This window comes from Porites lutea, chromosome 12 (genome assembly GCF_958299795.1).
Source record: "Porites lutea chromosome 12, jaPorLute2.1, whole genome shotgun sequence".
NCBI lineage: Eukaryota > Metazoa > Cnidaria > Anthozoa > Scleractinia > Poritidae > Porites > Porites lutea.
This window is the reverse complement of record NC_133212.1, coordinates 6,797,552-6,825,051: the sequence shown is the minus strand read 5'-3', so window position 1 is coordinate 6,825,051 and position 27,500 is coordinate 6,797,552. Positions and strand designations below refer to the sequence as shown.

General features: G+C 40.0%; 2 protein-coding genes across 2 annotated transcripts; both read right to left on the bottom strand.

Moving 5' to 3' along the window:
• Positions 1–14,973: 14,973 nt before the first annotated feature.
• LOC140953628 (uncharacterized) lies at positions 14,974–17,544 on the bottom strand. Its single transcript, XM_073403046.1, has one exon. It carries the CDS (start codon positions 17,542–17,544, stop codon positions 15,991–15,993), a length of 1,554 nt encoding a protein of 517 aa, XP_073259147.1. The 3' UTR covers positions 14,974–15,990.
• LOC140921643 (uncharacterized) lies at positions 16,109–19,142 on the bottom strand. The gene is made up of 2 exons (XM_073371651.1): positions 17,899–19,142; positions 16,109–16,225 (listed from the first exon to the last, which is right to left on the bottom strand). The coding sequence occupies exon 1, from the start codon at positions 19,056–19,058 to the stop codon at positions 17,916–17,918; it is 1,143 nt and encodes a 380-aa protein (XP_073227752.1). The 5' UTR covers positions 19,059–19,142; the 3' UTR covers positions 16,109–16,225; positions 17,899–17,915.
• Between the last annotated feature and the right edge of the window lie 8,358 nt (positions 19,143–27,500).

Sequence of the window (27,500 nt, the reverse complement as noted above, 5' to 3'; positions counted from 1 at the left end):
CTTTCTGTCAAAAATGGTATATAAAAGGGCAAGGGGGGCGGAGCCTCCCCAGTTAAATTTTTTTTGAGTAACCCCCCCCCCCCTCCACTTCCCTACAGAGCGGCGAACACAGTTAAAACGCTACAAGAAGAACTTAATGCTGCATGCGGGGGTAAAATCAAACATCTTCTAAGGTAAATCCTCTATTAAGCCCCCAAGGGGGCTTATTTATTTCAAGCCCATTTGGGGAGAGGGGGGGCTTAATAGAGAAAAAGGGCTTATTTGAGACAGGGGGCTTATTTAATTTAGAAAAGACTATGGTATCAGTTCTCCATACAGGAACTAGAATACAAAGTGGAAAAGCTTAAGTACAAGGAGGTTGGAGGTTATGCAGCCAAGGATCAGAATCAAATCCAAACTTCTAGCTGGTAAATAAACCATCCCGGATCAGTCCACACGAAGTTTTACAGTCGTGATTGATTAATACAGTCTATCATTTATTAGTGAAGAACAATTAGAGGAGGGGAGGGGGGCTTATAGAGATAGAGAGGGAGGGAGGGAGCTTATTAACTTTCTTCCCCTGAAAAGGTGGGGCTTATTAAAGGGAGGGGGCTTATTTGAGAGGGGGGGAGGGGGAGGTAGGATTTAGGATATTTATCAGTCTTTGTATTTGTCCCTTCATTTTCGAATAAAATCTTAACAAAACAAAACAGAGCCTCTACGGAAATTTCTTACCAGTTTTTAGCACGAGTTCACGATACTTTTCGGTGGCGGTCAATTTACCAATTACCATTGCTAAGGTCACTCCTGTCTAAAGGGAAGGACGGAATGAAAAATCAATTTTTATGTTCCCCTTAAGGTAAAGCTCCCGGGGGGGGGGGGACTCCACATATGAAGGGGGTGGGGATGCTCGTCGGAAATTTTGAAGTAATCCTCTAAACGATACCGATCTGGGCGTGGCCCAAGCTTTATTTGACCCCTAAAAGAGACCATGTTAAAACACAGACAAAATATACATTTGTATATTTTTTCGTGTGCAACCGTAAACGAGACCTTCACGGCTAAATATAATGGCGTTTTGCCCAGGACACCCTAAGTGAGACCAAATCCGAAAATAACACCCCTAAGCGAGACGACGTCGAGCATCCCCACCCCTCTCATATGCCGAGTTCCCCCCGCCCCGCCTCGGTAAAGCTTCATGTTATCTTAACACAATCGTGCTAATGAACCGTTACCTGTAAATCAACCCTTATATTAGTTTTAAGTTTGGTCACAATAACTGAGGTCATAACTAATAGTAACCTTTGCTATAAGGTACTGTTTGATTTCCCTGGACGTGGCAAACCTAGGGCAGTAAATAACTTGTTGAAGATTTTTCCCAGCAAAAGATGAAAATTCTCCCGTCTAAACAACCAAGGCGGTATTTGTTGTGCATTGCATACACTGTTGTTTTCAAAAAGGCGAACTCAGTCTAGCAAAGTTACGATAACCTAACCCAACTGACTTCTTCCCGTTGGAGGGGAAGGCATCCATCACAAGGCACCCCAGTATCTTCCTCAAAGCTGCAACTCAAGGTTAAGCTACTCGAACACAAGCATGTTTATAGAAAATGGCCTCTCTGTTGACACCACTTTAAAACCATGCTTCTTATAGAGTTGTACCGCAGGTGTCTGCGCACTTGATACAAACAACACGACCTTTTTTAGCCTCTCTCTTTTAGCATATCTGATTAATTCACCGAGCAGTTTATTACTGATTCCCATTCCTCTACAGCTCCGTAAAACGAACATGTGCTTGAGTTCAGCAGTACATGGGTCAATGTGACAGAGTCTCACCATTCCAACAAATTTACTGTTCTACTCGGCCACCCAAGTATGACAGCTGACACTGTCCCTAATTTCTGCCTGTAACACTGAATTTTGCCAGCGCTTAAACATAGATCGCCATTTGAAATAAGGATGCACAACAACAACAGCAAACACAATAATATATAGTACAAAGATCCACAATGACCACGATGTGGCTGCAGCTGCCGAAAAGACAGTTGTTATGACAACATACCATGACAACTTTGATAGATAAAGGAATGTTATATGGCTCAGAATCTCATCACTACTTCTTCTAATCATCTTCTGGCATTCCAATTGATCAGAACTGAGAGGCACACGAATGATTACAGATGAGGTGCAAGGCTGCTGATCATCTGAGGTATTCATGATACATACCCTGTTTAGGAAAAGACATATGACTGAGCCTTGACTTCATGAAGTATAATTATGCACTAATGCACATGGAAATTATTATTATTATTATTATTATTATTATTATTATTATTATTATTATGCTGGGCAGTAAAAACGGGAGGTATAAAGGTTTTTGTTTGTATTTTTGACCACATTCCTAGCCACCAACAATTTGAGATACAACATCCACGATCCAGAACCCAACTGAGAGAGGTTTTTGCTGGGTAATAATAATCCCCTGATATAGGATTTAGAAGCATACAGTGGTTGAGATGGTTGATATATGTTCATTGAAAGGTGACATTTTACCACAGAGGTGTGTTAAAAATACTGTTGAGTGAGAATATACTCTCCTTTTTTTATAGGGGACATTGCATTTTGAAAAAAAAATTCTTAACTTAAAACATTTATTTGAATGTAGTCAACTGAGTGACTGTGTCAACAACTGTCAACAAAGTGGAATCCCACAATTTCTTCCACAACACAGTAAAAGAGAAAGGAATTTATTGCTACCAAAAAGTAAGCATTATAAGCACATAATTATTTACTAAGCTATAGTAAAACAGCAACTCTAAAGGTGGCGAATAAATAAGAGACCCCAGCCAGCTTCAACAGAAGGGCCCCCCACAGAAGAAGCCAGTGAATTAATGTCCTTACACCTACTACTTTAATTTACAGGCGAAGGAGGTCACACGCAGCCTAGCTTTGGATACTAGTGCCTTTTTGGGAATCACAGTATCATTTGTGTAGTATAAAGTTATGTTCACGCTGCACCAGACAAATTTTCAACTGGCTGAAAAATTTGACCAGATCAGACGGTTCACTCACATGTACATTGCGCAAAGGCCTGCTTAAGCAAATTCATTTAACCCATTCACTAAGTACTGGGAATTTTGCCAAAAACCGTGTTTTGAAGCTAGTTAAGTGATGTTCTGGTCTCAGTCTGGCTATAAAGGAGTAAAACTTTATCATTATTCATTCAAAATATTTCCCCAATTTTGATTGGCTAAAAGCACACACATAATTCACCATAACCAGCTACTGATGACCAGATTTGGAAGAATTTTGGGATTAATCAACCGACGACGTCAAAAGTGCAGCTTCCTTGCAGGTAAATGCACCGTTAACCGAGAAGACCTGAGGATGAGGTTGAGTTGATTTAGTTGTGAAAACAAAAATGGCAGACATTTCACTTGTTTCAAGAGTAACAACTAGGTGAAATAATAGCTAAAAGCATGGCCAGAACAGCAAGAAGACAACTCAAAGGGCGACATCTGCTATTTGGAGAATATTTGCGGGGCTGACCAACCTTAAATGTGCGCTATCGAAGATGAACTTAACATCGATGGAGGTAACCATGTTTTAGCTATGTTTTTAAACTAGGAATTATTTTGAACGAATAATAAAATTGAATAATAAAATAAAATTATTATTGAATTCGGCTCTCATATCATATGAAGAATTATGGAGTTCTCGGAGGGTGTTATCCACTACAGGAAAACACCCTCCTCAATCTCCATAATTCTTCGTAAGATACTCAGCCTCTTTCATTAATTGATAAATACCAAAAAGGCTGTTAAGAGGTTGTACACTTCACAGCCTTAATATCAGATGCAAAATTTTAGCTTCTGTCAAGTTTGGGCATGCCCAGAAAGTAATTCCAATTTCAGGATCTTTCCACTTTTCCTCCTCTCCTCTTCTTTTGCCTTTTCTTGCCTCATTTGTTTTCTTCTCTGTACATTTGTCTTTAATTCGGTGGGAAAAATTTTGGGGAAAGCTTTCAGGATATTAAAATTAGATGAAAGGAAAGGTAGGCGGGTACTGCAACAAGATTATCATGGAAATTTTTGACCCAATGTTACATGTTTTTTTTTTCCTTTTTCTCTGGCCTCATTGACTGAATTGTGCTCATCATTCTAGTATGGTTTGAAAAATCTCCTCATCCTGCATGAGTTACACGTAACTGACAAACTTGTCTTTGACTGTTAAAAATGATCACTCACAAGTGGTACAAGGGACAGGGATCAGCATGGGTTCAGGGACAAATACTCTAGGTTAAGCAGATCCAAAATGGCATCTCTGAGCTGAGTTACCATGCATCCATACTACCACGTCTTTACTGTACAAAAATTTCGATGGTTATGGTGTTCACAGCCCACCCATCAAATTTTCGACCGTACCGGCTACATATTTGACCTCAATTTTGGCATTCAAATCTTTGAACAACTAGGCATCTAAATTTTTCCACATGAATGTAGCCAATTTAATGTAGCCTAAGTTACAGGGACCTCATCCCATAGTAAAAATATATGAAATTCAAATATTCATCTTTTCGTAAAATTTGGATTGAAAATTCCCTTGAACAGGAATTACGGTTGCAAATGAAGGAGAACGCGGCAGCACTAAAACATGGAATCCGGAATCCGGAAACGGAAACGGAAACGGAAACGGAATACGGAATCCGTGAAAGAAGGTTCCGATCCAAGCGATCGACTTGAAAAAAAAAATGTTAGCAATGGCAAAATGACAGAAAAAAAAAGACATAAATGAATAAATTAGGTGTGAGAGGAGACTGCTGGTACTGCTATATCACGGGAGTCGATTCTGGTGAAAAGACTCTTGATACCACTTCCGGCAATGGATGCAAATTGTCATAGGACAGCAAAGCGAGGACAAAAACGTCACTGACAAAAGCTAGTTCCTTAAGAAACAGGTAAGTTATATGGAGACAGACTTCGTTTAAATCGACAGAGGCGTCGTTTATATAACTGAAAGGCGTCGCCGTCAAGTTTTTCCTGAGTGTCTTTTCCGGGTTCTCTTCAACAGTGTTCAGTTTTATTTATCAAGACAACTTACTCAAGAGAACCATGGTATTGTGGAGTCCAAAGAGAAGAGAGAATTGTGCATGCATTTGCTTCATTCCGCAACTGATTACATCAAAATAATGCCCCATTTTTAATAAGCCTCTTCGACAAAAATACGGACGTCAACGTAAACTCAATTACCGGTACACCAGTATCCCATCAGTATTCAGCTTGGCGAAAAAGTTGAACTTATTGCTAAAACACCGGAACTGTGGTCACATCAAGGGTCGGTCATGCATTGAGTATTCAGTTTGGGGACAATCACGTGGTGTGGTCTGAAGCCAACTACTACTATTCTTGACATTTAGCTACAGAGGTAATATTTAACTGTATTATTCAACCCATAAACTCGTGAAAAAAAATTACTCGTAAATTTACTTTCATCGGCCTTGCAGTGCAATAACCACACTACGGCAAATCTTATCAAGACACAATAACAAGAATACATTTAAGGGAACTGCCAAGGAAACTAAAACAGATTCTCTTTGGATTGTACTGAATTATGCAATATGAAATTGTTTAATTTTCTGCTAGCTAGCTATCATTGATATTTGATTCCGTATTCTGTTTCCGTTTCCGTTTCCGTGATTCCGTTTCCGTTTCCGGATTCCAGTTTTTAGTGCCGCCGAGGAGAATGTCTTCCCCATTCACTGGCTTATCTCGATTAATCTGTCATGTACTAGGTGGGAAGACCAGAAATTCTTGTTCTGTTATTGTTGTTGTTGTTTCCTCCATATGTGATTCCCCCAAGTTTGAGGATCGAGGCATACAGCACATAGAAAAGGGCAAAAGTAAAGAGACTAGACCTAGACGTAGTATTAAAGAATAATATAAAAAACGGTTTCAAGCTGGTAAAGATCAATATTATTTTCATATACTGTTATGGTGTTCAAACCCCGCCAAAAATCAACTTGAGTCCTCAACATTCAACTTGACCCGCTAACATTAAATTATAGCACTCAACTTTCAACTTCACGTTTCAACATTTAAAGTTAATAATTCAACTTAAACTCCCAACATTTAACATGATTACTTGTTCTTGAAAATTGAGCGCGCAGCATTCTGCTTATACTACAACGTACATGACAGTTGAACAACCAAACCCAACTTTGCAATTTCAGTATTCAGTGCTCGGCGTTATATATAAATCTCATCATCTCTTTTTATAGTCCGATGTTAAAAAGATATTGAACTCGTATCAGACGCGATGAGTCGTGAATAATTACCGTGCGATTAAAGTTCATCGCTACGTATTCTTGACCTCGTTGTGAGGACAGCGTAAAATGTCCGCCAAAATGTATCATATGTCAAACGCTGACGCAGGGGTTATTTACAGTCTCCGGTCCCATAGTCCTTACACAAAATGATGGACCTTCCGAGCGTTGTGGAAGCCATAATTGACCTCATAACTCACATCGAGCGGTTAGAGAATTCAGAGAATGGCTGTGAAATCGGCTCAATCGTCTTAAGACCCCGCGGGAAGGGGGGGGGGGGGGGTACTTTAGGAATTTCTGGGTGGGGATGTGCCGCTGGGACCCTGGAACCCTTAACCTATACCAGAGCTAGTTCAGCTAAATTTTGCTACCCTATACTAGAGTAAACTCCCCAAATCCCCCCTATCCTAGAGTAGCTGTTTCCCTAGTCTAGATAAAATCTTCAACGAACTGATCAGTTTCTTGAAAAATGATACCCTATTCTAGACCCAAATGTTCTGATTTATATACCCTATCTCAGAGTAAACTGTTTGAAAACCATACCCTTCACAGCGGCACATACCTATATAGCCCATATATGGCAGTACTTCCCCCCCCCCCCCCCCGGGCTTAAGACTAGACTATATAAGTAGGATGCTCGTAAATCTCGAAGTGCCTGATGAGATCGTTAATACGATGAGAGGTTTGTACAAGAGTGTTGTACAGCTTGAGGCGAATCATAATGTAGTGGCAAGTGATGGATATGCGGCCCCAGCATTTTGCACTGGGACCCGAGGAAGGCCTCCTTATGAAATACCGAGGGAACAACTGTCTTTCTTATCGGACTAAGGGTTCAACGCATCGCAAATCAGCGTTATGCTGGGAGTTGGTCAGAGGAATGTCGAGAGGAGAATGTCAGCGTTTGGACTGAGTAATTCAGGCGATATTTAGATTTTTCTTTTGTTAGAGTGGGGTTTTAGTCAAGAATCGCCGAAAGGCCAGTTTAACTGGGATGTCAAAGGCAATTTTTCTAGGCTAGGGGTGGCTGTACAAATTGGGCTGTAGGAAATATTCTTTTAAGGTGAACGATAAACGGAACGTTTTGTTACTTTATCTGCTGGATAGGCATATTCAGTTGCAAATAAAAGCCGTAGCCAGATGACTTTTTCGGCACGAAAATACCTTCGACTTTGCTGGAGGGAGGAGTGGTTGACGTCGTTGTTTTAAGCACTTTTTGAACTCGTAACTATTATTTCAAAACAATAGGTTATTGTTCCAGAACAAAAGTTAAGAGCTCTCTTATCTTAAGAAGGTATTATGCAACCTGGCCCAGTGTCGCAAAACTAATAAGCCTTTTGAACCGAAAATTTGTTGTGTAAAGGTTTTAAGGTGCTGTAATACCACATGAAGGTAGAAACTCAGAAGAAGCGATAGTTTCTTAGTTTGAACTTTTGTGACGTCATGTGAAAACCTAGAATTATAGTTTGTGTCCTCACGAAACGCTCCTCCCACAAACAGGCTGTTAACAAGCTAACATTTCGAAGCGGCGCGAACATAGACGTTCTTGACAAAATGAGATCCACTTCATTTCGACACCCGTTTATAAATAAAATAATGAAAGCGCTGACTTGTGCGCGTCCATGCTTCTCTTACACTGAAGTAGCGGTATCAGTGACTTAGATCAGGACTTGCTCCTATCCTTGGTTTGAAAATCGCAAATCATGGCCGCCAACAACTTCTTGAAAAAAGAAAAATGTTTCCTTCTTAGCAGCCATGGCAAACAAAAAGGATCTAGTGGGACATGCGCATTTCTTGTAATGATGAAGGGATTTAATTTCATCCGACTCTGCTTTTGTTGCGTGCTGTTTGTAGAAATTGTGTTAAATGTAGGACAAGTCTAAATAGAACAATTTAATGTAGCTTTTACGTATACGTGACATTCAATCTTTAGTTGTTAGCAGGGATACATTTAACAACAATACAAGAAATTTAAGTTAATTTGGATCTCAAAGATTTGGCTTGAACAGCAAGAAATGTTTACTGGGAAATGGAAATACAATAGCAGAGGTATCGTGCCCAAAAATTTCAACACAATGTACTCTATGGCAAGCCCGGGGGGGGGGGGGTACTCCGCATATGAAAGGGGTGGGGATGCTCGTCGTCTCGCTTAGGGGTGTAAATTTCGGATTTTGGTCTCACTTAGGGTGTTCTGGGCAAAATGCCATCATATTTAGCCGTGAAGGTCTCGTTTAGGGTTGCACGCGAAAAAATATATAAAAAAATGTTTTTTGTCTGTGTTTTAACATGGTCTCTTTTAGGGGCCAAAAACGCTTGAGCCACTCCCAGATTGGTCTCCTTTAGGGGTTTAATTCAAAATTTCCGACGAGCATCCCCACCCCTTTCATATGCGGAGTCCCCCCCCCCCGGATGACAAGTCTGACTAGTCCACTAGTAACCCGCACTTTAAAGCCGCCTTAAACCTTAAAACATAATTTATTTATTTGTCTTTCGTACGGTCGTGCAGTTATAACTTCTGAACATTCGGAGGGAAAAATCAAAAGCACATAGAACAAATCACTGTACCAGTTTTAAAAGTGAGACAATATATTTGCCATACCATTTTAGCTAATCACTTTTTAAATGGAACGACAGGAGAGCTGCTCATAAAAAAAAAAAATGAATTTGCTGGTGTTTTGGTTTCCCGTACACTAGTTTTTCTGGTGGTGAACAAAACTCTCATCCCAAGTCCATGGACTACCCATATGGACAACCCCTAAAATGGACTACGCCACTGTGGTTTAGTGTCCTCCCTCTCTCTAGTCTCTAATCGTTTTTTTTTCCTCGTTAACTTTTCACCCGCGCTCTTCTATCTGAACGCCTGGAACAGCTTAATATTTTCTTCTCTAGATAAAAAAATGTGCCGTTTATACATTTTTAGAAAACCATAACTGTTTTGTGGAATTTAAGTAGAAGATTGCCAATATGTTCGCTTTTTATGAAGGGAAGTTACCTCAATTCTGTCACTGGACTTGCCGTCTTCGGCAGCTAATTTTTAATAGGCCCAGGCAGAAAATCGGAAGTCTTAAATAATTCACAAACTTGGTCGCATTTTGAAATTTAAACCTCAGCAACGTTATAGAGGGTCTCAATGGGGTGGTGGCATTTACGGTTATCGGCTAAAATTTTGGCTCTTTTACGGCTATCGGTTAATTTTTTTCAGTTACAGTTAACTATAAAGTTAAAACAAACAATATTGGTCCGAAATGTGTATAGATTTTTTAAAATAAAGCTGAGTTAAAGTATTAAGTGTCAAAAAGGCCACAAAGCGGTAAAAAATACAGCAAAAGTCACGATCGCGAGTATTAAATCTGTTCCATTTTCTGAATTTTATGGAGCGATTTATGCGATTTAACGAATTAACACTTTTTTAATCCAACGATACCCACCTGAGACTCTGTTATTTTAAGAGTCCATAGAACTTCTCAGAAGATTCCTCGGAAAGACCCCCAGAAGGAAATGAATGAAGAATTTGAACTTATAACTGTAACAATTTCACTTGCCGCCACGGCACGAAAACAACTGTCGAACTGCCACAGGCAAACCAGCTTTCAGTTCAGTCATGCAAAGCATGTCACGTCACGTAATTCTGCCCCGCGCATTTGGGAAGGAGGGAAGAAATTCTTCCATGCTGTGCGCTAAAACATTTCTGAAATAAAACTAACTTTGGACTGTATCTTTGTAACTAGTTAAAGAAAAGAATAACTTTTTCCCCGTTTTTGCTCGAGGGGCGCTGTGCACTTCTTTATTTTATCTGCTGTTAATAATTATTGTCTTTCAAGTTCAGAACGTGCATCTATAGTTAGCAATTGGTGTGTTCGAAGTACCGAATGCTATAGAAAGGATATCGAAGGGCACTAAAGCAGTGGCGGATCCAGGAAGATGGTCCGGGGGGTCCGGACAGTACTGACAGTCATGAAATCCTATCAATAAAATTCAGCCGTGAGTGAAATAGTGAAAATGACAAGAAGACAGAGGGGAAAAAATAATAACAGATCAGTCCACTGGGTTTAAAATTGTTTAGCCTGACATTTTATGTAAGCGAACGGGAATGACATATTTATTTGTTCTGGAGCGATGATTTTTTAAAAAAAGCACGTTTCATAGCAAAAATTTGCCAAAACTTTAACTGAGAGCCATTGCTAGATTCTATGGTATTTTTTCTCGTTCCTTTTTTTTCTCGTTCTGTTTTGTCACATGAACCGTGATGTCAGCTTTTTAAGTTAAGATGACCATCCTTAGGCTGTTATGGACATGTCTCATATTGTTTCAGTCGTGACAGATGAAACCTTATTACACTTGGGTTCAAATGTTATTACGGATGGACTTTTATTACACTTGGGTCCAGTTATTACACTTGTGCGTTCCACAAGTTCCACTGACAAGAAATCCGGATCCCTGAAGCGAATTTGGCCTAAGAGGCAACCAAACATTTAGCCTCCTTTGGTGGCATTTTCTGGAGAGTCATATTTTCCATATTTCCTCCCTTACCTGCGACCAAGATATGTGTCATTCATACCAGTCTGTAAATAAAGCTAAGGGAAAATCAGAAAATTGAGGGTATAATGTTGTTGAGATTAAAGGTAAAAAAAAAAAATTCACACTTTTCGTTTGTGGGGAGGGAGGAATTACGAATCCCCTAAAAACTCCTGCTCATCAAGTCCAAGGCGGAAGAGGCACCTTTGCCCTCAAGCGAGGGCAAAAATGAAACAGTCCAAAGCTAATTTTATTTCATAAATGTTTTAGCGCACAGCATGGAAGAATTTCTTCCCTCCTTCCCAAATGCGCGGGGCAGAATTACGTGACGTGACATGCTTTGCATGACTGCACTGAAAGCTGGTTTGCCTGTGGCAGTTTGACAGTTGTTTTCATTCATTGCCGTAGCGGCAAGTGAAATTGTTACGGTTATAAGTTCAAATTCTTCACTCATTTCCTTCTGGGGGTCTTTCCGAGGAATCTTCTGAGAAGTTCTATGGACTCTTAAACTAACACAGTCTCAGGTGGGTTATTAATCGTTGGATTAAAAATTGTTAATTCGTTAAATCGCTGCATAAAATTCAGAAAACGGAACAGATTACTTGTGACTTTTGTTGTATTTTTTACCGCTTTGTGGACTTTTTGACACTTAGTACTTTAACTCAGCTTTATTTCAAAAAACCCATACACATTTCGGACCAATATTGTTTCGAGAAGTAACCGAATAATTAAAGGTTTGGCGCCTACCGTAATTCGCATTTGGTTGTGCTTCGGTCAGAGGTCACGTTTTTCGCCTGTTTTTAGTGTAACATTTACATTTGCTTCGCTTTGCCAGCGCTCGAGATTTCATTTGCCCAAAAATTTTATTTCGCTAATTTGAAGAAAAAAGAATGCTCTTTCAGGCTAAATAAGTCTTGGTGTTCAAAGCCATGTACCAATCCGCTTTTTTAGCTCGTGAAAAAGTGCTAAATTTTGATGGTTGATTAAGCGAGTTTGAGTCAACAACTTTAAAAATTTCTTAAAAAATCTCTTGTTGACCAAATCGCGAACTAATCAGTAAAAATTATAGAGGAAAGATAGTAAAAATACGAAGTGTCATTATATTTTAGTAGCCAACTTTATTTTAAAATATACGAGCCACTGAATATGACTCTAATTTCGCATGATTTTTGCCCATTTTAGGCCTCGAGAAGAAAAAAATTCGTTAAAAAAATATTATTCACTCGATCGTACTTAAACCAACGATTTTGTAACTAGGGCACATAGGGCTTTATTCTGGCTGAGTTTGAGGCCAGGCCATTTTTTGACTATTTCCACGTGTAGTTGATATTTACGCGGAGTCGCTCTTAATATTTCATAAATCATGCTTTAAGAGTATTCCACTTGTAATATGATTTTACGCATAGAAATGTTAACAATGAAAAAGTTTGTCATCTTTTGCATCTTGGCGTGATTTCCTTTCCTTCAGGGGCTACTGATTCGTTCTTCGAGTCGCTTTGTATTTGCTACCCTCTTCTCTTTTTACAACCACGATAGGGTCTTCACCCCAGTGAAGAACAGATTGTACAACATGAACTAAAAAAGAACAAGCATACAGATTGAGACTCGAACATTTCGGTGACTCTCACATTTACAAGTGTCGGCGCCAAGCTGAGAAGTACGCGGCTTTGCAGATCTTTGCCACAGTTTTCTCATTCTCTTAAAATGACATGAACTCTTTGTTTAAAATAGAAACTAAAGGTTAAGCTGTTGCCAGCCAACTCAAATTTTTTGTGAGTCATGAAAAGGACCATTCCTAATAAACGACATAACAGTTTATTTGAATAGAATCTTCGTGAAAAGCAAAACTAGCAGAAACGGGAACGTAAAGAGTCAAAGTAGCCGCGAAATAAGAAACGCAATCGTTCTAAATGAGTTTAGCACGTTCCTCAATATCAAATCTAAGGAGCAAAATTTTTTTACGGTTAAACTCTTTTTACCCTATTTACGGCTAACGGTTAAAATTTTTCAATTTTTACGGCTATCGACTAAATTTTGGGCCGTTTTACGCCTATCGGTTAACCCCATTGAGACCCTCGTTATACTCAGTAAAACTTTATTATAAAGTGAAAATGAGGGCAGGCTAGGTTTTGAGCTGTGGCCACTGTTTGCTCGATCTTTCTCTGCATTCGTACTGATCAACTTTTTTCTCTGCTCAACGTTTAGAGAGCGAAACCAATCGAAAAATCGGTAATCGAACTCCAATCGTTCGATTGACTTCAAGTGTGTTCGGTAATCGAACTTAATCAAAGTCACCCCAAGATTTTGCCAATCGAACATAATCGAACATTCGAAACTCGAACACTGCAACAATCGAAAATAAGCCAGTTTCATCTGGTTTCAAACAAGGTATTGCGTTCAAATAAGTTGCATGTATTGGCTTCAATTTCAAACACGAGTACGCAACGATGTCACAGAGGGTGGAAAACGTGAAATTAGCAATTTTGGAAGCGATGGTTAAAGGCTATTACGAGTGTTCTTTCGCCGTCGGTGTCGGTGAAAAAAGTATTGGTCCTTTTTTAATTATCGAAACTTTATGTTTCAATCTTTAATCTTTTTTTTATTTCACACCATATAAGGCATTTACACAAGTGTACATAAGTAGGAGAACAAAGTAGCTGATAATCATTAAGCTAAAAAACGTTAAGTTCATTTGTGTAGACTAGTGATGGTATCCTAAGAATACCCCGGTCGGTATTGTCCCGGGAAAACATTTCACATGCATGGTTTTACTGTGCCGTCAGCTGTGCTGTTCATCATGTTCTTCAGTATTAACTGTGAATTTATCGAATTTGAATCACTTAAACAATGAAGATTTTAGTTCATTCCAGGTTCATTGAAATATTTTTGTTTGAAACTGCTTCACATACATATTAGAGAAATGTTTCCAATTCAAATAAAACTGGATGCAGAGGATGCGTTTTGTCTTTCTGCCGAACAAAATCGAACTAATCGCGTCGATTGAGTTCGGTTAATAAATCGAATTGACTGAAAAGGTCCAGTTCGACTATGGTCGATTACCGAACCAATCGAACTGGGTTCGATTGATTTTTGGTTCGGTTTCTTTCGATTAGCTAGCCCCGGCTAAAAAGTCAGAGTTTTACTTTCCCCTTCGCAAACGTAAACGTCATCTCATCAAAGATACAAGATGAGGATATATCTTTTAAGGACAAAACGATTCTTATCTCGCTCAATAGCTGGAGAAATCGAGCTTCAGAAAAAAAAAAATTCGCTACGCTGTTTCAGTCGTTACGCCGTTACGGGGTTTACTAACAACCTGTTTTGGTTTTTCTTTCATTAGGTTTTCTTTTTTTAATTTTTTTAACCTCTTAAATTTTTATCCCGTTACTCGTTTTCTCGTTACTCCCATACTCTGTTTAGTAAGACCCCGTTAACAGTAATCAACATCCCATTGTTTATTCAACCCCGTATTTCCCCGGAGGCGGAATTCACAAAGTTCTCGCCTGACTTTTCAGTTTGCTGAGTTTTACGTGTATAAAGGTCCTCAGTCTGAACGTGAAGAAAATTGTCGAATGCGTTTGACGTAATGCCTACTGAATACTGCTGTGATTGTAACCTGAGATCAGGCTCTGTTTTCGTTTCGCTTTGAAAATTACATTCCGGTGGGCAAGGCAAAACGGTAGCCGTTAGATAGAATGTATGAGAACCGCTAAAATTGTTAATTAAACGAGACTTACCTGTAAGTCGTGGTTTAATTGAGATTCTACCGTAGCATTTGCAGGAATGAGGAGGTCACGTGAGATAGCAAGTATGCGATATCCGAGCTCAGTCTTAAAAGCGGTTTTGTGGGGCTTTGACAAAGCAGGAATGAGAGGTCACCAACAATAGGGATGGGGTAGGGCGGGATGTGACCTCCTCATTCCTGCAAATGCTACGGTAGAATCTCAATCAAACCACGACTTACAGGTAAGTCTCGTTTAATTAACAATTCTACCTCGCATTTGCATACAATCGGAGGTCACGTGAGACTTTAAAGCTCAAAGCCACAGAAAACTCAGACAACAAAAAGTGGTGAATGAACACAACATAATATGTAATATTTTGTAATAGGCCTCTTACATGATAGTAGTAAATACTGCAACAACAACTGGTATCGATCTAAGGCATTATTTGAATATGCACTGGCTCAAAGAAGGGAGTAATTTGAGATTACAATATATTATTTCTTATCTCCCAGAATTGCTGCAGCAAAGTTGTTTGTAGTGAGGACAGGGCGATCATAGAATTTAGCAAAAGTAGAATCAGAACGCCATCCAGCAGTGTTCATTATAACCTGAACAGGAACATTCAATGCTTTAGCTGCTGAAGTAGAGGCACCCCTAGTGCTGTGGGGTTTGAAAACCGTAGTATCAATTCCCGCATCCTTCATGGTTTGTTTTATCCAACGTGATATTGTGTCCCTTGAAGCTGGTCCATGAGGTTCAGCATGGCAAATAAGCAACTGCTTTGTCTCTTTCCTGAGAGGAGCGGTTCTTTTAACATAAGCTGAAAGTAGCTCCACGATACACAGTCGTTTGTCCAGGGGGTAACTATGAAAAGTAACAGGTAGTAAATGTCTGTTCTGGCCCCCTTTGGCAGTTGTTTGTTTTAGAACAGAAGAGATGCGAAAGACATACTTTCCAGGTAGGGTACTCATTTCTTCCAAGGACAAGGACTGTAAAGTCTGAACTCTCTGTGCAGACAATAGGGCCATAAGCATGACCAGTTTCAGGGTAAGCTGTTTCAGTGACATATCATCAATGGCTGGAAATGTCTTAAGGTGGTTAAGCACTATTTGGGGGTCCCAAGTCTCAGAGTAGCGTAGAAGGGCTGGCTTTTGATTAAACAGGCCAGTCATAAACCTTGACACCAAGGGGTGGTCACCCACTTTTACACCATCAACTTTAATGAAACTTGACAGCGCACTTCGGGCAGTTGCAACCGCACTATATCCCACACGTTTAGATTGCAGGGTAAGGAAATCAAGGACTTGCTGCAGCTTGGGATTGACTTGGCTGATGTTACAATCAGAGCAGTACTTTAACCAGGCTGTAATATATGTGCAGTATTGTTTGCGGGTTCCATCTCGCCATGACGCCACGATGATGTCCTGAGGTTCCCCCGTTATGCCTTGAGCAGCTAAGGATGCCCTGATAAGAGACATCCATGAAGTTGAAGTTTGGGATATAATGGGTGGACTTGTTCTGGTTGATGTGGGAGAATAATGGTTTTGCGGTGCATTTTGATCGATATTGGAGGAGATTTCATCAACTGTAGGAGCTGTGGGTACCACACCTGGGTTGGCCAGTATGGGTACACAAGTATGACTGTTGTTCTGCTTTCTTGAATAAACTGAAGGACTTTGCCTATGAGGCTGAAAGGAGGAAAACAATAGATAAGTTTATATCTGGACCAATCCAGAGTGAATGCATCAATAGCTGCTGCACCTGGATCTGGTTTCCAGGCTACATATGGAGACACTTTGTGGTTCAGCCTTGATGCAAACATGTCTATTTCAGGATCGCCCCATTTAAGTTTAAGTTCATCAAAAATGGTAGGGTCTAGGGACCATTCTGTATTACTGTTGTGTGATTCTCTGCTAGCTCTATCAGCTTCTGTATTTATTTTCCCTGGTATGTGAGAGATTGATAGTGCCAGCTGCCTCTGCATGCACCAGATGAGAATTTCCCTAGTTATATCATTGCAGTTCCTAGATTTAGAGCCACCCATACTGCGGATGTACGAGACTGCAGTTGTATTGTCACAAAGCACTTTGATGGTACAATTTGTAAGGTGACTGCAGAGTGACTGCAGTCCCAGAAGGATGGCTTTTAACTCTAGGAAATTAATATGAAGTTGGGATTCCTGGAATGACCATCTACCACTAGCAACACTTGAGGTACCCTCTATCACTGCCCCCCAGCCCGTAAGTGAGCTGTCGGTTGTCAGGGTTAGATGTGGGATTTGTGGTGTGATGGTTTGTGGATATTGGTCAACATTATTTATCCACCAAAGGAAGTCTTGTTTGCACAGGGGTGAGAGTGTTACTTTCCCCTCAAGATCCCAGCCATTTGCTTGCAGTGCATCAGTTTTGATATTCTCTAGAGATCTATAAAATAATGGCCCATAGTACACTCCTGCAAATGAGGATACCATCAAGCCCACAACTGAGGCCACCTCTCGGATTTGAGCAGGACCTTGTATCTGCACAAGGCTGTGACACTTAGATCGTACAATATCAGCCTTCTCCGGGATCATGGAGATGGTCATATTCTTAGAATTCAATATGAATCCCAAAAATTTGGCTATCTGAGAGGGTGTCGTGACAGATTTAGTATCATGGATTGTGAAGCCAAGTGCCCTGAGTAGGGCAACCGTGTCAGCAACTACTTGCGATAGCTGCTCTGGTGTTTCTGCCATTAGTAATATGTGGTCTATGTAACCCACTATTAGGTATCCTTTGGATCTTAGTGTTGCATAGACTGGTTTCATAAGCTTGGTGAAGACCCTAGGGGCCGAGGCCAGGCCATTTGGCAAGCAAGTAAACTCGTAAAGGGTTCCATTAAATTCAAACCTTAGGTATTTTCTGTGCTGGAGATTTATTGGTACAGAGTAATAAGCATCCTTGAGGTCTAGAACTGCCATCCAATAGTCCTTTTTAAGTAGTTGGGCAGCTGATTGGAGGGATTCCATTTTAAAATGCTGGTAAGTAACAAACTCATTAAGATTTTTGAGGTTCAGGATGAGTCTATGAGACCCATCTTTCTTTGGTCTTGTAAAGACCGAAGAGATGAATTCTCCATTGCAGTGTGTTGTCTTGCTCAAAACACCTTTATCAAGAAGTTTTTGAACCTCTACTGCAATAATGTGTTCATCACCTTTAGAAAATTTTATATAGGGCACATATGTTTGGTATGGTAACCGTTCAAAATCGATAAGATAGCCCGATACAATCTCAAGGATGCTTGGGTCTGAGGTAATAGACCTCCACTCAGAAAAGTGATGAGCTATGTTACCAGCAACAAAATTTTGTACAGCAGAATTTACCGTGTTAAGACCATGAGCTACTGTGATGACCTCTTGTTTGGGTTCATCTTTGGAGTCTCCTTGTGACGCCAAGGTCTGAATGTTTGGCCTTTGGAGTTTTTTGGATTCCGTTGAGAAAAAGTGTGTCTGTTTGTATTGCTGCTGCTGTAACCAGAAGGATTCCTCTGAGATCCTCTATGGTTTTGAACCTTTGCACCAATCTTGTTTACATCACCTATGTCCTTCAACTGCTTTTGGAGGTCGTCACCAAAAAGCAGGTCTGTGAATGGTACATGAGGTGAGCAAAGGGCGGCGTAGTCTTTGCCAATGTCAGGTTTCATGAGCTGTTTTCGCTGCATGTTTAGTTCATAGTTTACATGCGTTAGTAGTGACAGGGCATCAAGCCCAAATTTCTTGATCAGCTGCATGCCCTCTTTGTCTAACCCATGCTTTTCTGACATGGTCAGGTCTGTCAACCGGGCGACCGGGATTATACCCTTAACGAGGGCTTGCTGCATCTTGTACAGTTGTAAGTCCCTCTTTTGCGTGTGCTCACGAAGTTTTCGCCAAATACCCGGGTTGACACGTGTGGGTTTTACAGTTTCACAGTTTTCGGGTCGAGCTTGTCGCTCGAGCTTCTCTTTAAGGACTTTGTCTGGCAAACGATTGCGAAACATCTTGCCAAGGAGCTTGGCAAATTGTGGGTTTTGAATGTTCTTCCCGATAGAGTCTTCAGACTCGTACTCTTTCTGTAGTTCTGTAAGCGTTTCATCTTCGTCGCCGTTACCGAGATCGTCAACATCGCCGGCAAAATTAGCCATGAGTGTTTGAACAGCCTCGTTATCCGAGGTATTTTGCTCGCTCGAGGAGCTCGAGCATTCTTTGGCGGGCTTTTTGGCGGGAACGGCATTTTGATGTTCCTGGCTCGGTCGTTTGCCAGGGCCTTTACCCGTCGTAGAAGGCTTTTCCTCCAATTTGTCGAGTCTTTTTGACACATTTAATATTGCCAGGGAAAGACTCTTAAAGTCGGCAGCGGACAGCGAAACGTTCGCGCCGCTTGTGCCAGGCTCGGCCGCCATATTTTTATCTTCTCCAGAGTCTTTGAGTAATTCTCCTTCGTCCAGAACTTCATCCGATAGCGGGTCGTCGTTGAGCGCCTCGTGTTCGCCTATCTGCGACATCAGGAACGGTCGGTCAGAATAACGTCGGAAACGCAGTAAAAATCCTTAAAGAACCTCTCTCTATAAGTTACACAACTGACTTGCTCGGACACCAAACTTGCACTGAGCTCGGATATCGCATACTTGCTATCTCACGTGACCTCCGATTGTATGCAAATGCGAGGTAGAATTGGGCCTGATCTCCGCTAGGTTACTGTGATTGTCACGAGAAAAAGGTTCACAGGAATTGAAGCCTGTTTATATCTCCGGCGCAACTTTGTTTAAACTTTTCCGCTAACAAGCAGTTTGAGACTTAAACTCCGTCTTTAATCATCAGGGGCACCCAACTGCAATTTTCGGAAAATATCTGTTCGGAAGACGATTTGAGATCTAGAATTTTCGGAACATTTGTTGAAAAATTTGTTGCTTGCCTGCCTCTCCTAGGATTTTCGAACATCCACAAAATGGTATAATCACCCATTTTTAACGGATTTTTACCCCAAAAAAGGCCACCTAGAATTTTCGGGAGCCTTTTCGTGGCTAAAATTTTCGAAAAGGTAAGTTTTGATCCCTATAATTTTCTGGTCATGTTGAAACGCAGACCATGCAGACTGCAGACTGTGCAGACCGTGCAGACTGTGCAGACTGTGCAGACTGTGCAGACTGAGTGTTATTTGTTTACTTGCGCCTTAATTTTCTAGTACAATTTTTACTATAGTTTCCTGCTTCCTCTCATTATGTGCGCTGGGCATCACCATCATATGTGCACTGATGTGTACCTGCAAGGGTCATGGGTAGGAAATGAGAAAGTCACGGGCTCATGTTTACCGGCAGATGTAAAAGCAGTTTCGCGTACTTTTAGCTGCGCCGCTTCCACGCAGGAGTGAGCACGATGGAGGAAGGTAAGCTGTCTCTTTCTGTAACTGTATTATATTGCCACGATTATTTAATTTTTTGGTACAAGTAGCTTTTTCAGGTTAAGTGACTTAAAATAGAACCCTTTTCGGCTTCCTACAACGGCTACGAGAGAGACATTTCCTCAATTTCCTTGATTGTCGATGATCGTCTTTGGTTTCACTCTGTAATTCAAACCGGTGACTTGCCGTCATTTCTTCAAATCTTACAGATACCGATCTCAAACCGAGACGTTTGAGAGATGGGCCTTGCTTTAAAATGTGTAAATAAATCAACGGTAAATCTACCTCGAAATAAATATTCTGATTTCCACATGTTTGGCGGTTCCGTAAGCGTCAGAATTAAGAGAAGAAGGGCAGCGACTTGAAACTTCTCACAGATGATATTCAATGAAAATTAAGACAAAATATACCTAAAATACACGGCAGGGGATCTAGTTCAATGTACATCAAAACCCCCTCCACATCTTCGAGTTGTACAAATAATACATTTGTTACTAATGAACTATTTAGTTTTGGAGCTGCATAAACAAGAACCATGATACTCGAGCAAGATCGTCGGTTTCAAACCACTACCACTTGTTGGGTAGTTTCGAAAACGAAGCACTCGAAGACGAAGGCCGAAGCACGAAGCACCCAAATCTCGAAAACGAAGCACCCTAAACTCGAAAACGAAGCACCCTAAATCTCTAAAACGAAGCACCCAAAACTCGAAAACGAAGACCCCTAAATCTCGAAAACGAAGCACCCAAAAACTCGAAACCGGTCTGTCCTTTATAAACACGAGACCAATGCTAATACAGCAGGAATCAAGCACGATAACGAATCGAATGCAGTTCAAATCTACTCAAGTTGTAAATGCATTTCCGCCGCTGCGTGGGAGGCCCGGTGGGAGGCTATGTTTTGGACGTGATCAGAAAACCGAGAACGCCCAAACTATTTCTAGAATGTTACTGTCTTGCCAGTATTAAGGTAGTCTCCCACACACAGCAGTTCTTTGTCTAGTCACGGCTGCGTATTCGACTAATCAGGTGTGAGAAAACCGCAAACACTAACGGAAATTGATTTTCCTTTTGTTGTAGTTGAAATTTTGAATGAATTTTAATGCATTGCTTACACGTTGTTGTATTTGAGACGATATTATCGTTTGTTACATGCCATTTGATTTTTTTATGCTTTTTATCTATTTGAACTGCACCGCCTCACTGAATAATAATAATAATAATAATAATAATAATAGTAATAATAATAATAATAATAATAATAATAATAAGTTTTGAAGTCCACATAAACATGTATGTGTACCGAAAAACGAAGCACCCTAAACTATTAAGGTAAGATGTATCAAGTATGGCGAGACTAAAAATAAAATTAATACAGGATATCCTATCTAGAAACATTCAGTTAAACAGTTGGTTATAAAACCTTGGGATGGATTATGTGGACCTTTGGAGGTGCGGACGCATCCGCTGCCTCCAACTAATTCGGATTGCGTCATGTAAGACGTAAAGTTGCACTTATTAAACCTACAGTGGTTTCGAGTTTTGAGTGCTTCGTTTTCGAGTTTTGGGTGCTTCGTTTTCGAGATTTTGGGGTCTACGTTTTCGATCTAGGGTGCTTCGATTTCGAGGTGGGGTGCTTCGTTTTCGAGTTTTGGGTGCTTCGTTTTCGAGTTTTGGGTGCTTCGTTTTCGAGTTTTGGGTGCTTCGTTTTCGAGATTTGGGTGCTTCGTGCTTCGGTCTTCGTTTTCGAGTGCTTCGTTTTCGAAACTACCCCACTTATTGGCGTGAATGCATGGAGCAAATACAATTGTCGATCCCAGACTGAAAACCCGCCCAGAAGGACACTCTTGAGAATGGAATAAAAAAAAATACATAAACAAAAGTCTTACCCGAATCTTCCGAGCTAACAACGATGACATCGGTATCTGCAAGATTTGAAGAAATGACGGCAAGTCACTGGTTTGAATTACAGAGTGAAACCAAAGACGATCATCAACAATCAAGGAAATTGAGGAAATGTCTCTCTCGTAGCCGTTGTAGGAAGCTGAAAAGAGTTTTATTTTAAGTCACTTAACCTGAAAAAGCTTCTTCTACTAACAAATTTAAATAATCGTGGCAATATAATACAGTTACAGAAAGAAACAGCTTACTTTCCTTTTACATGGACAAAATTGTCCTACTAGCCAAATGAAAGCATCCAGACAAAAAGTATAACTCCGATATTTGAATTGTGTGTTTTTATCTCACTTTTTTCGTTAGAGTATCGTATAAATGAAACGTATGTATTGAAAATTGTTTAGAACAGTAGGTAATACCACATACTAAAGTGGAAATACTGAAATAAAGTTGTTGTTGTTGTTATTGTTGTTGCATGCAAGTAAATAAGTATTAATTCTCTTAATTTTTTATGTGAAGCCATATAATTTGTGTTGTTCCAAGGCGGGCGTCCTCCTGAGTTCACTGTGATCTTAATGTTCGAATTTTGGAGGGAAGCGACGGCTACCTCTGTTCCAGGCTTGCTCTGCCAGTCCGGTCGCCTTCGCCCCGAAAACTTCTCTATCTTAAAGTGCCCATCACCTAAAATTTTATATTTTTTTTATCTGAAACTATACCTTATTAAAATAACTTCTGCGAAAAAATTTTGCCATTTCAACAAAATGCGATTTTTTAACCAATTTTTGAAGTCCACATTTTTGCGGTACACCCGCGCCGCTGATCACTCAAACTAGCAGACTCATATATGACGTCATGTGACGTAAATTAAGGAACTCGCATTACCTTTCCTTCACCAGCTGTACACAAAAAAGATCAATTACAAGTAAGGATTGAATCACAATGTCTTCGCAAGAAAAAATTTTTTCTGAAACAGAAAAACCTACCAGAACTTTTAATGTTTTCCTGTCGATAAAGTCACATGTTCCTTAAAGTACGTCATTCCCCGAAAGAAGACTAAGACGAATGGTGTGCCAAAATGGCGGCAAATTTGAACGTTTTTAAAAAATTCTAAAAAAATCGTCTTTGGTTCAAATCGCAAAATTTTTTCGCAGAAGTTATTTTAATAAGGTGTAGTTTCAGATAAGAAAATAAAAAATTTTAGGTGATAGGCACTTTAAGCTCCCTAATGACTTGATATGAAAACGTGAAATTAGCAATTTTGGAAGCGATGGTTAAAGGCTATTACGAGTGCTCTTTCGCCGTCGGTGGCGGTGATAAAAGTATTGGTCCTGTTTTAATTATCAAAACTTTATCTTTCAATCTTTAACCCTTTTTTTATTTCACACCATATAAGGCATTTACACAAGTGTACATAAGTAGGAGAACAAAAAAGCTGATTGCGTCCGAGGTACGAGAACGCAACCCCTAATTTGTGTTGGGTGTTCTGTGCATTTTTGGGTGTCCTGTGCAACTAATAAGGGAGGTTGTTTTGAGATTGCATTTTCGCACACATTTGCCTCGCTTTGAGGCGCTTGCTTACGTTTTGCCTCACTTTGACGCGCTAACTCATGTGGTAATTCTTTTGTCCTCGGCGTCCATCTTTCAAAGGTTTGCTGAGGTCTGATATTCTGTCAAAGCTTCGTAAAGCGTTCATCTTTTAAAAAGTTTGCTGAATCTTCGTAAAGCGTACATCGATTTGTGTTCGCTGAATCGTCCAAAGCATTCATCTTTCAGAAGTTTGCTGTTAAATTTTGCTTTGGATTAAGCCTTCATATTTTTCAGCATGGTTCGTTACTGTCTTTGGAAAATGTCTGCGACTCCTGGTGCATGCATCAAACTGGGTTTAGTTCGGCGGCCGTTGTGCCACAAAGTAAATTTACCGAGTTATGTAGCTCGGCGACCGTTGTGTCACAAAGTAAATCTACCGAGCTGTGTAACTCGGCAGCCATTGTGCCACAAAGTAAATCTACCGAGATGTGAAGCTCGGCGGCGCCATTTGATCATGACTTGCGATATTTTCGGCACCGGACATACGAACACTTTAACTCTATGTTATTTATTAGGAAAAACTTATAAACCAGCCCACAGTAGCGCCACTCTCGAGTCACTGAAATCAACACGCTCGACCAAATTACTGGAAAAGTTATTGACGTGAGCCGCACACACGTTCCATTGAAGGCTTTGACAGGGGCGAAGTTTGAATTCAGATGTGAAAGCTTTTAAAACAGTAAATTCAATGTAATTCACGTTGTGAACAAGTTGATGACTGGATGCTCTTAAAAATAACAGAGAAAATTATGCGAAGAAATGTTTTTGAAGAAAGAAAAAGAATCCCGAGTTAAGTACTAATCGGCCTTTGAGCAACTGCGCCCCGTAACTCATGCCAGTAAAACAAATGTTCCATTTACACGCCCAACGCACTCTGGCCAATGTCTCCTGCGATTACAAGCACTTGACACCGAACCATACAATATCTTTTGAAAACGTTCTTGTAATGATGCACAGTTTAAATAGAGGTTTCGCTGTACGCAACCCTTACGTTCAAAATATGCCATAATCATATTTATCTATATCACAACCACCCTTCCGCCTCAACTGCTACCTGTACGCCTAACAAACATATCGAACGCACTCTCCTAAGCTCCGATTACTCCTAGTAAATAATCATTAAGCTAAAAGACGTTAAGTTCATTTGTGTAGAGTGGTGATGGTATCCTAAGAATACCCGGGTCGGTATTGTCCCGGGAAAACATTTCACATGGTTTTACTGTGCCGTCAGCTGTGCTGTTCATGTTCTTCAGTATTAACTGTGAATTTATCGATTTTGAATCACTTAAACAATGAAGATTTTAGTTCATTCCAGGTTCATTGAATGAAACTGCTTCACTGACATACATACTAGAGAGATGTTTCCAATTCAAATGAAACTGGATGCAGAGGATGCGTTTTGCCTTTCTGCAGAACAAAATCGAACTAATCGCGTCGATTGAGTTCGGTTAATAAATCGAATTGACTGAAAAGGTCCAGTTCGACTATGTTCGATTACCCAACCAATCGAACAACAATCCGACCTACTGGGTTCGATTGATTTTTGGTTCCGTTTCTTTCGATTAGCTACCCCTGGCTAAAAAGAGGGTCTCAATGGGGTGGTGGCATTTACGGTTATCGGCTAAAATTTTGGCTCTTTTACGGCTATCGGTTAATTTTTTTCAGTTACAGTTAACTATAAAGTTAAAAATAAATTTCTTTGCTTCAAAGAGTTAAATATTAATAAGCCTAAAATTTTTTTTGTCTCTTTAAAGCAAAATAAATGTCTTAGGATCATCTCGGGATAAAATAAGTTATTCTTCTGAAAATTTTTAAGAGCGGCTCCGCGTAAATATCAACTACACGTGGAAATAGTCAAAAAATGACCTGGCCTCAAACTCAGCCAGATTAAAGCCCTATGGGCCCTAGTTACAAAATCGTTGGTTTAAGTTCGATCGAGTGAATAATATTTTTTTAACGAGTTTTTTTCTTCCCGAGGCCTAAAATGGGCAAAAATCATGCGAAATTAGAGTCATATTCAGTAACTCGTACATTTTAAAATAAAGTTGGCTACTAAAATATAATGACACTTCATATTTTTACTATCTTTCCTCTATAATTTTAACTGATTAGTTTGCGATTTGGTCAACAAGAGATTTTTTAAGAACTTTTTAAAGTTGTTGACTCAACCATCAAAATTTAGCACTTTTTCACGAGCTAAAAAAGCGGATTGGTACATGGCTTTGAACACCAAGACTTATTTAGCCTGAAAGAGCATTCTTTTTTCTTCAAATTAGCGAAATAAAATTTTTGGGTAAATGAAATCACGAGCGCTGGCAAAGCGAAGCAAATGTAAATGTTACACTAAAAACAGGCGAAAAACGTGACCTCTGACCGAAGCACAACCAAATGCGAATTACGGTAGGCGCCAAACCTTTAATTATTCGGTTACTTCTCGAAACAATATTGGTCCGAAATGTGTATAGGTTTTTTGAAATAAAGCTGAGTTAAAGTACTAAGTGTCAAAAAGTCCACAAAGCGGTAAAAAATACAACAAAAGTCACAAGTAATCTGTTCCGTTTTCTGAATTTTATGCAGCGATTTAACGAATTAACAATTTTTAATCCAACGATTAATAACCCACCTGAGACTGTGTTAGTTTAAGAGTCCATAGAACTTCTCAGAAGATTCCTCGGAAAGACCCCCAGAAGGAAATGAGTGAAGAATTTGAACTTATAACCGTAACAATTTCACTTGCCGCTACGGCAATGAATGAAAACAACTGTCAAACTGCCACAGGCAAACCAGCTTTCAGTGCAGTCATGCAAAGCATGTCACGTCACGTAATTCTGCCCCGCGCATTTGGGAAGGAGGGAAGAAATTCTTCCATGCTGTGCGCTAAAACATTTATGAAATAAAATTAGCTTTGGACTGTTTCATTCTTGCCCTCGCTTGAGGGCAAAGGTGCCTCTTCCGCCTTGGACTTGATGAGCAGGAGTTTTTAGGGGATTCGTAATTCCTCTACCCTGCTAGCAGAGTCGCTTCGATCTTTCCTAGATAAGTCGGGAAAGAGGAAGCGACTCTGCCGACATCTTCAAATTCCTTTGATCTGCCGATCATCCAGCTTTTTGGATGAGTCAGACAAGTTTTATACTGGATAAACCAGTTGTATCTGTGCACGCAAGCATATTCTGGAATTTTGCTGACTCTTTCTGCGCCCACGTTCCATAGGAAAACAAATAGCTGCCGCTTCAATTTCATGCGGGAATTTTGAGAAAATTATAGATTGAACGTTCAGTTTTAGAAAATTGGAAAATGTACCCAGATTCAAGATGGATTTTGTTTTGGATTTAACCATGTACTTAGTCGATTTTACTTGCGTGAACGGATCCACAATCCAGTAAGTGTTACGCGAAGTTTTTGGAAGGATAAACAAATGGGTTTTGAATAAAAATATAGAAACAATATCTATGCTTATTCTTCTGTGTTTGCTATAACATTAATTCAAAATAAGATCATGAGGCTACAGAATCCATGTTGCATTTAAATGATCGATGCTTTTACAGCTGTTTGTGGATAACACTCGACTTGCGATGCCAAAAACGTCTTTGGATTTTATATTTCATTACGACGTCAATCAAAATCTGAAGAAGCGGCGCTTTCTTCGCTTTCTCGGGTTTTATACATCGTAGCGAACCTCTTAGGAAACAAAAGGTCGTCGCTCGTGATTTGTGATTGGTGGATTTCGATCCGTTTTGTGTGTTTCTGTGTTTCAAGGTTAGATGCTTTGTTTTTGAAAAGCACCGTAAGTTTTAGCTTAGCTCTAAGATTTTTTTATCTTCTTTACACTAAAACATGGCAAGTTTAGATTCCAAAGGTGAAATTGTTCCTATAGAGCTTCCAAATCCAGAGGAAACACAGCTACAGAAGGGTGAAAACGAACCGGTACGTTCCCGCTAACATTTACATTTGCTGACAAACACAGTGGATACTACGGTAACGGTTTGATTGACGTCGCAGAAAAATTTGAATTTGGAGCATGCTCAATATGAATTGTCGAGGATGTCGGCAGAGGTTCCTTCCTC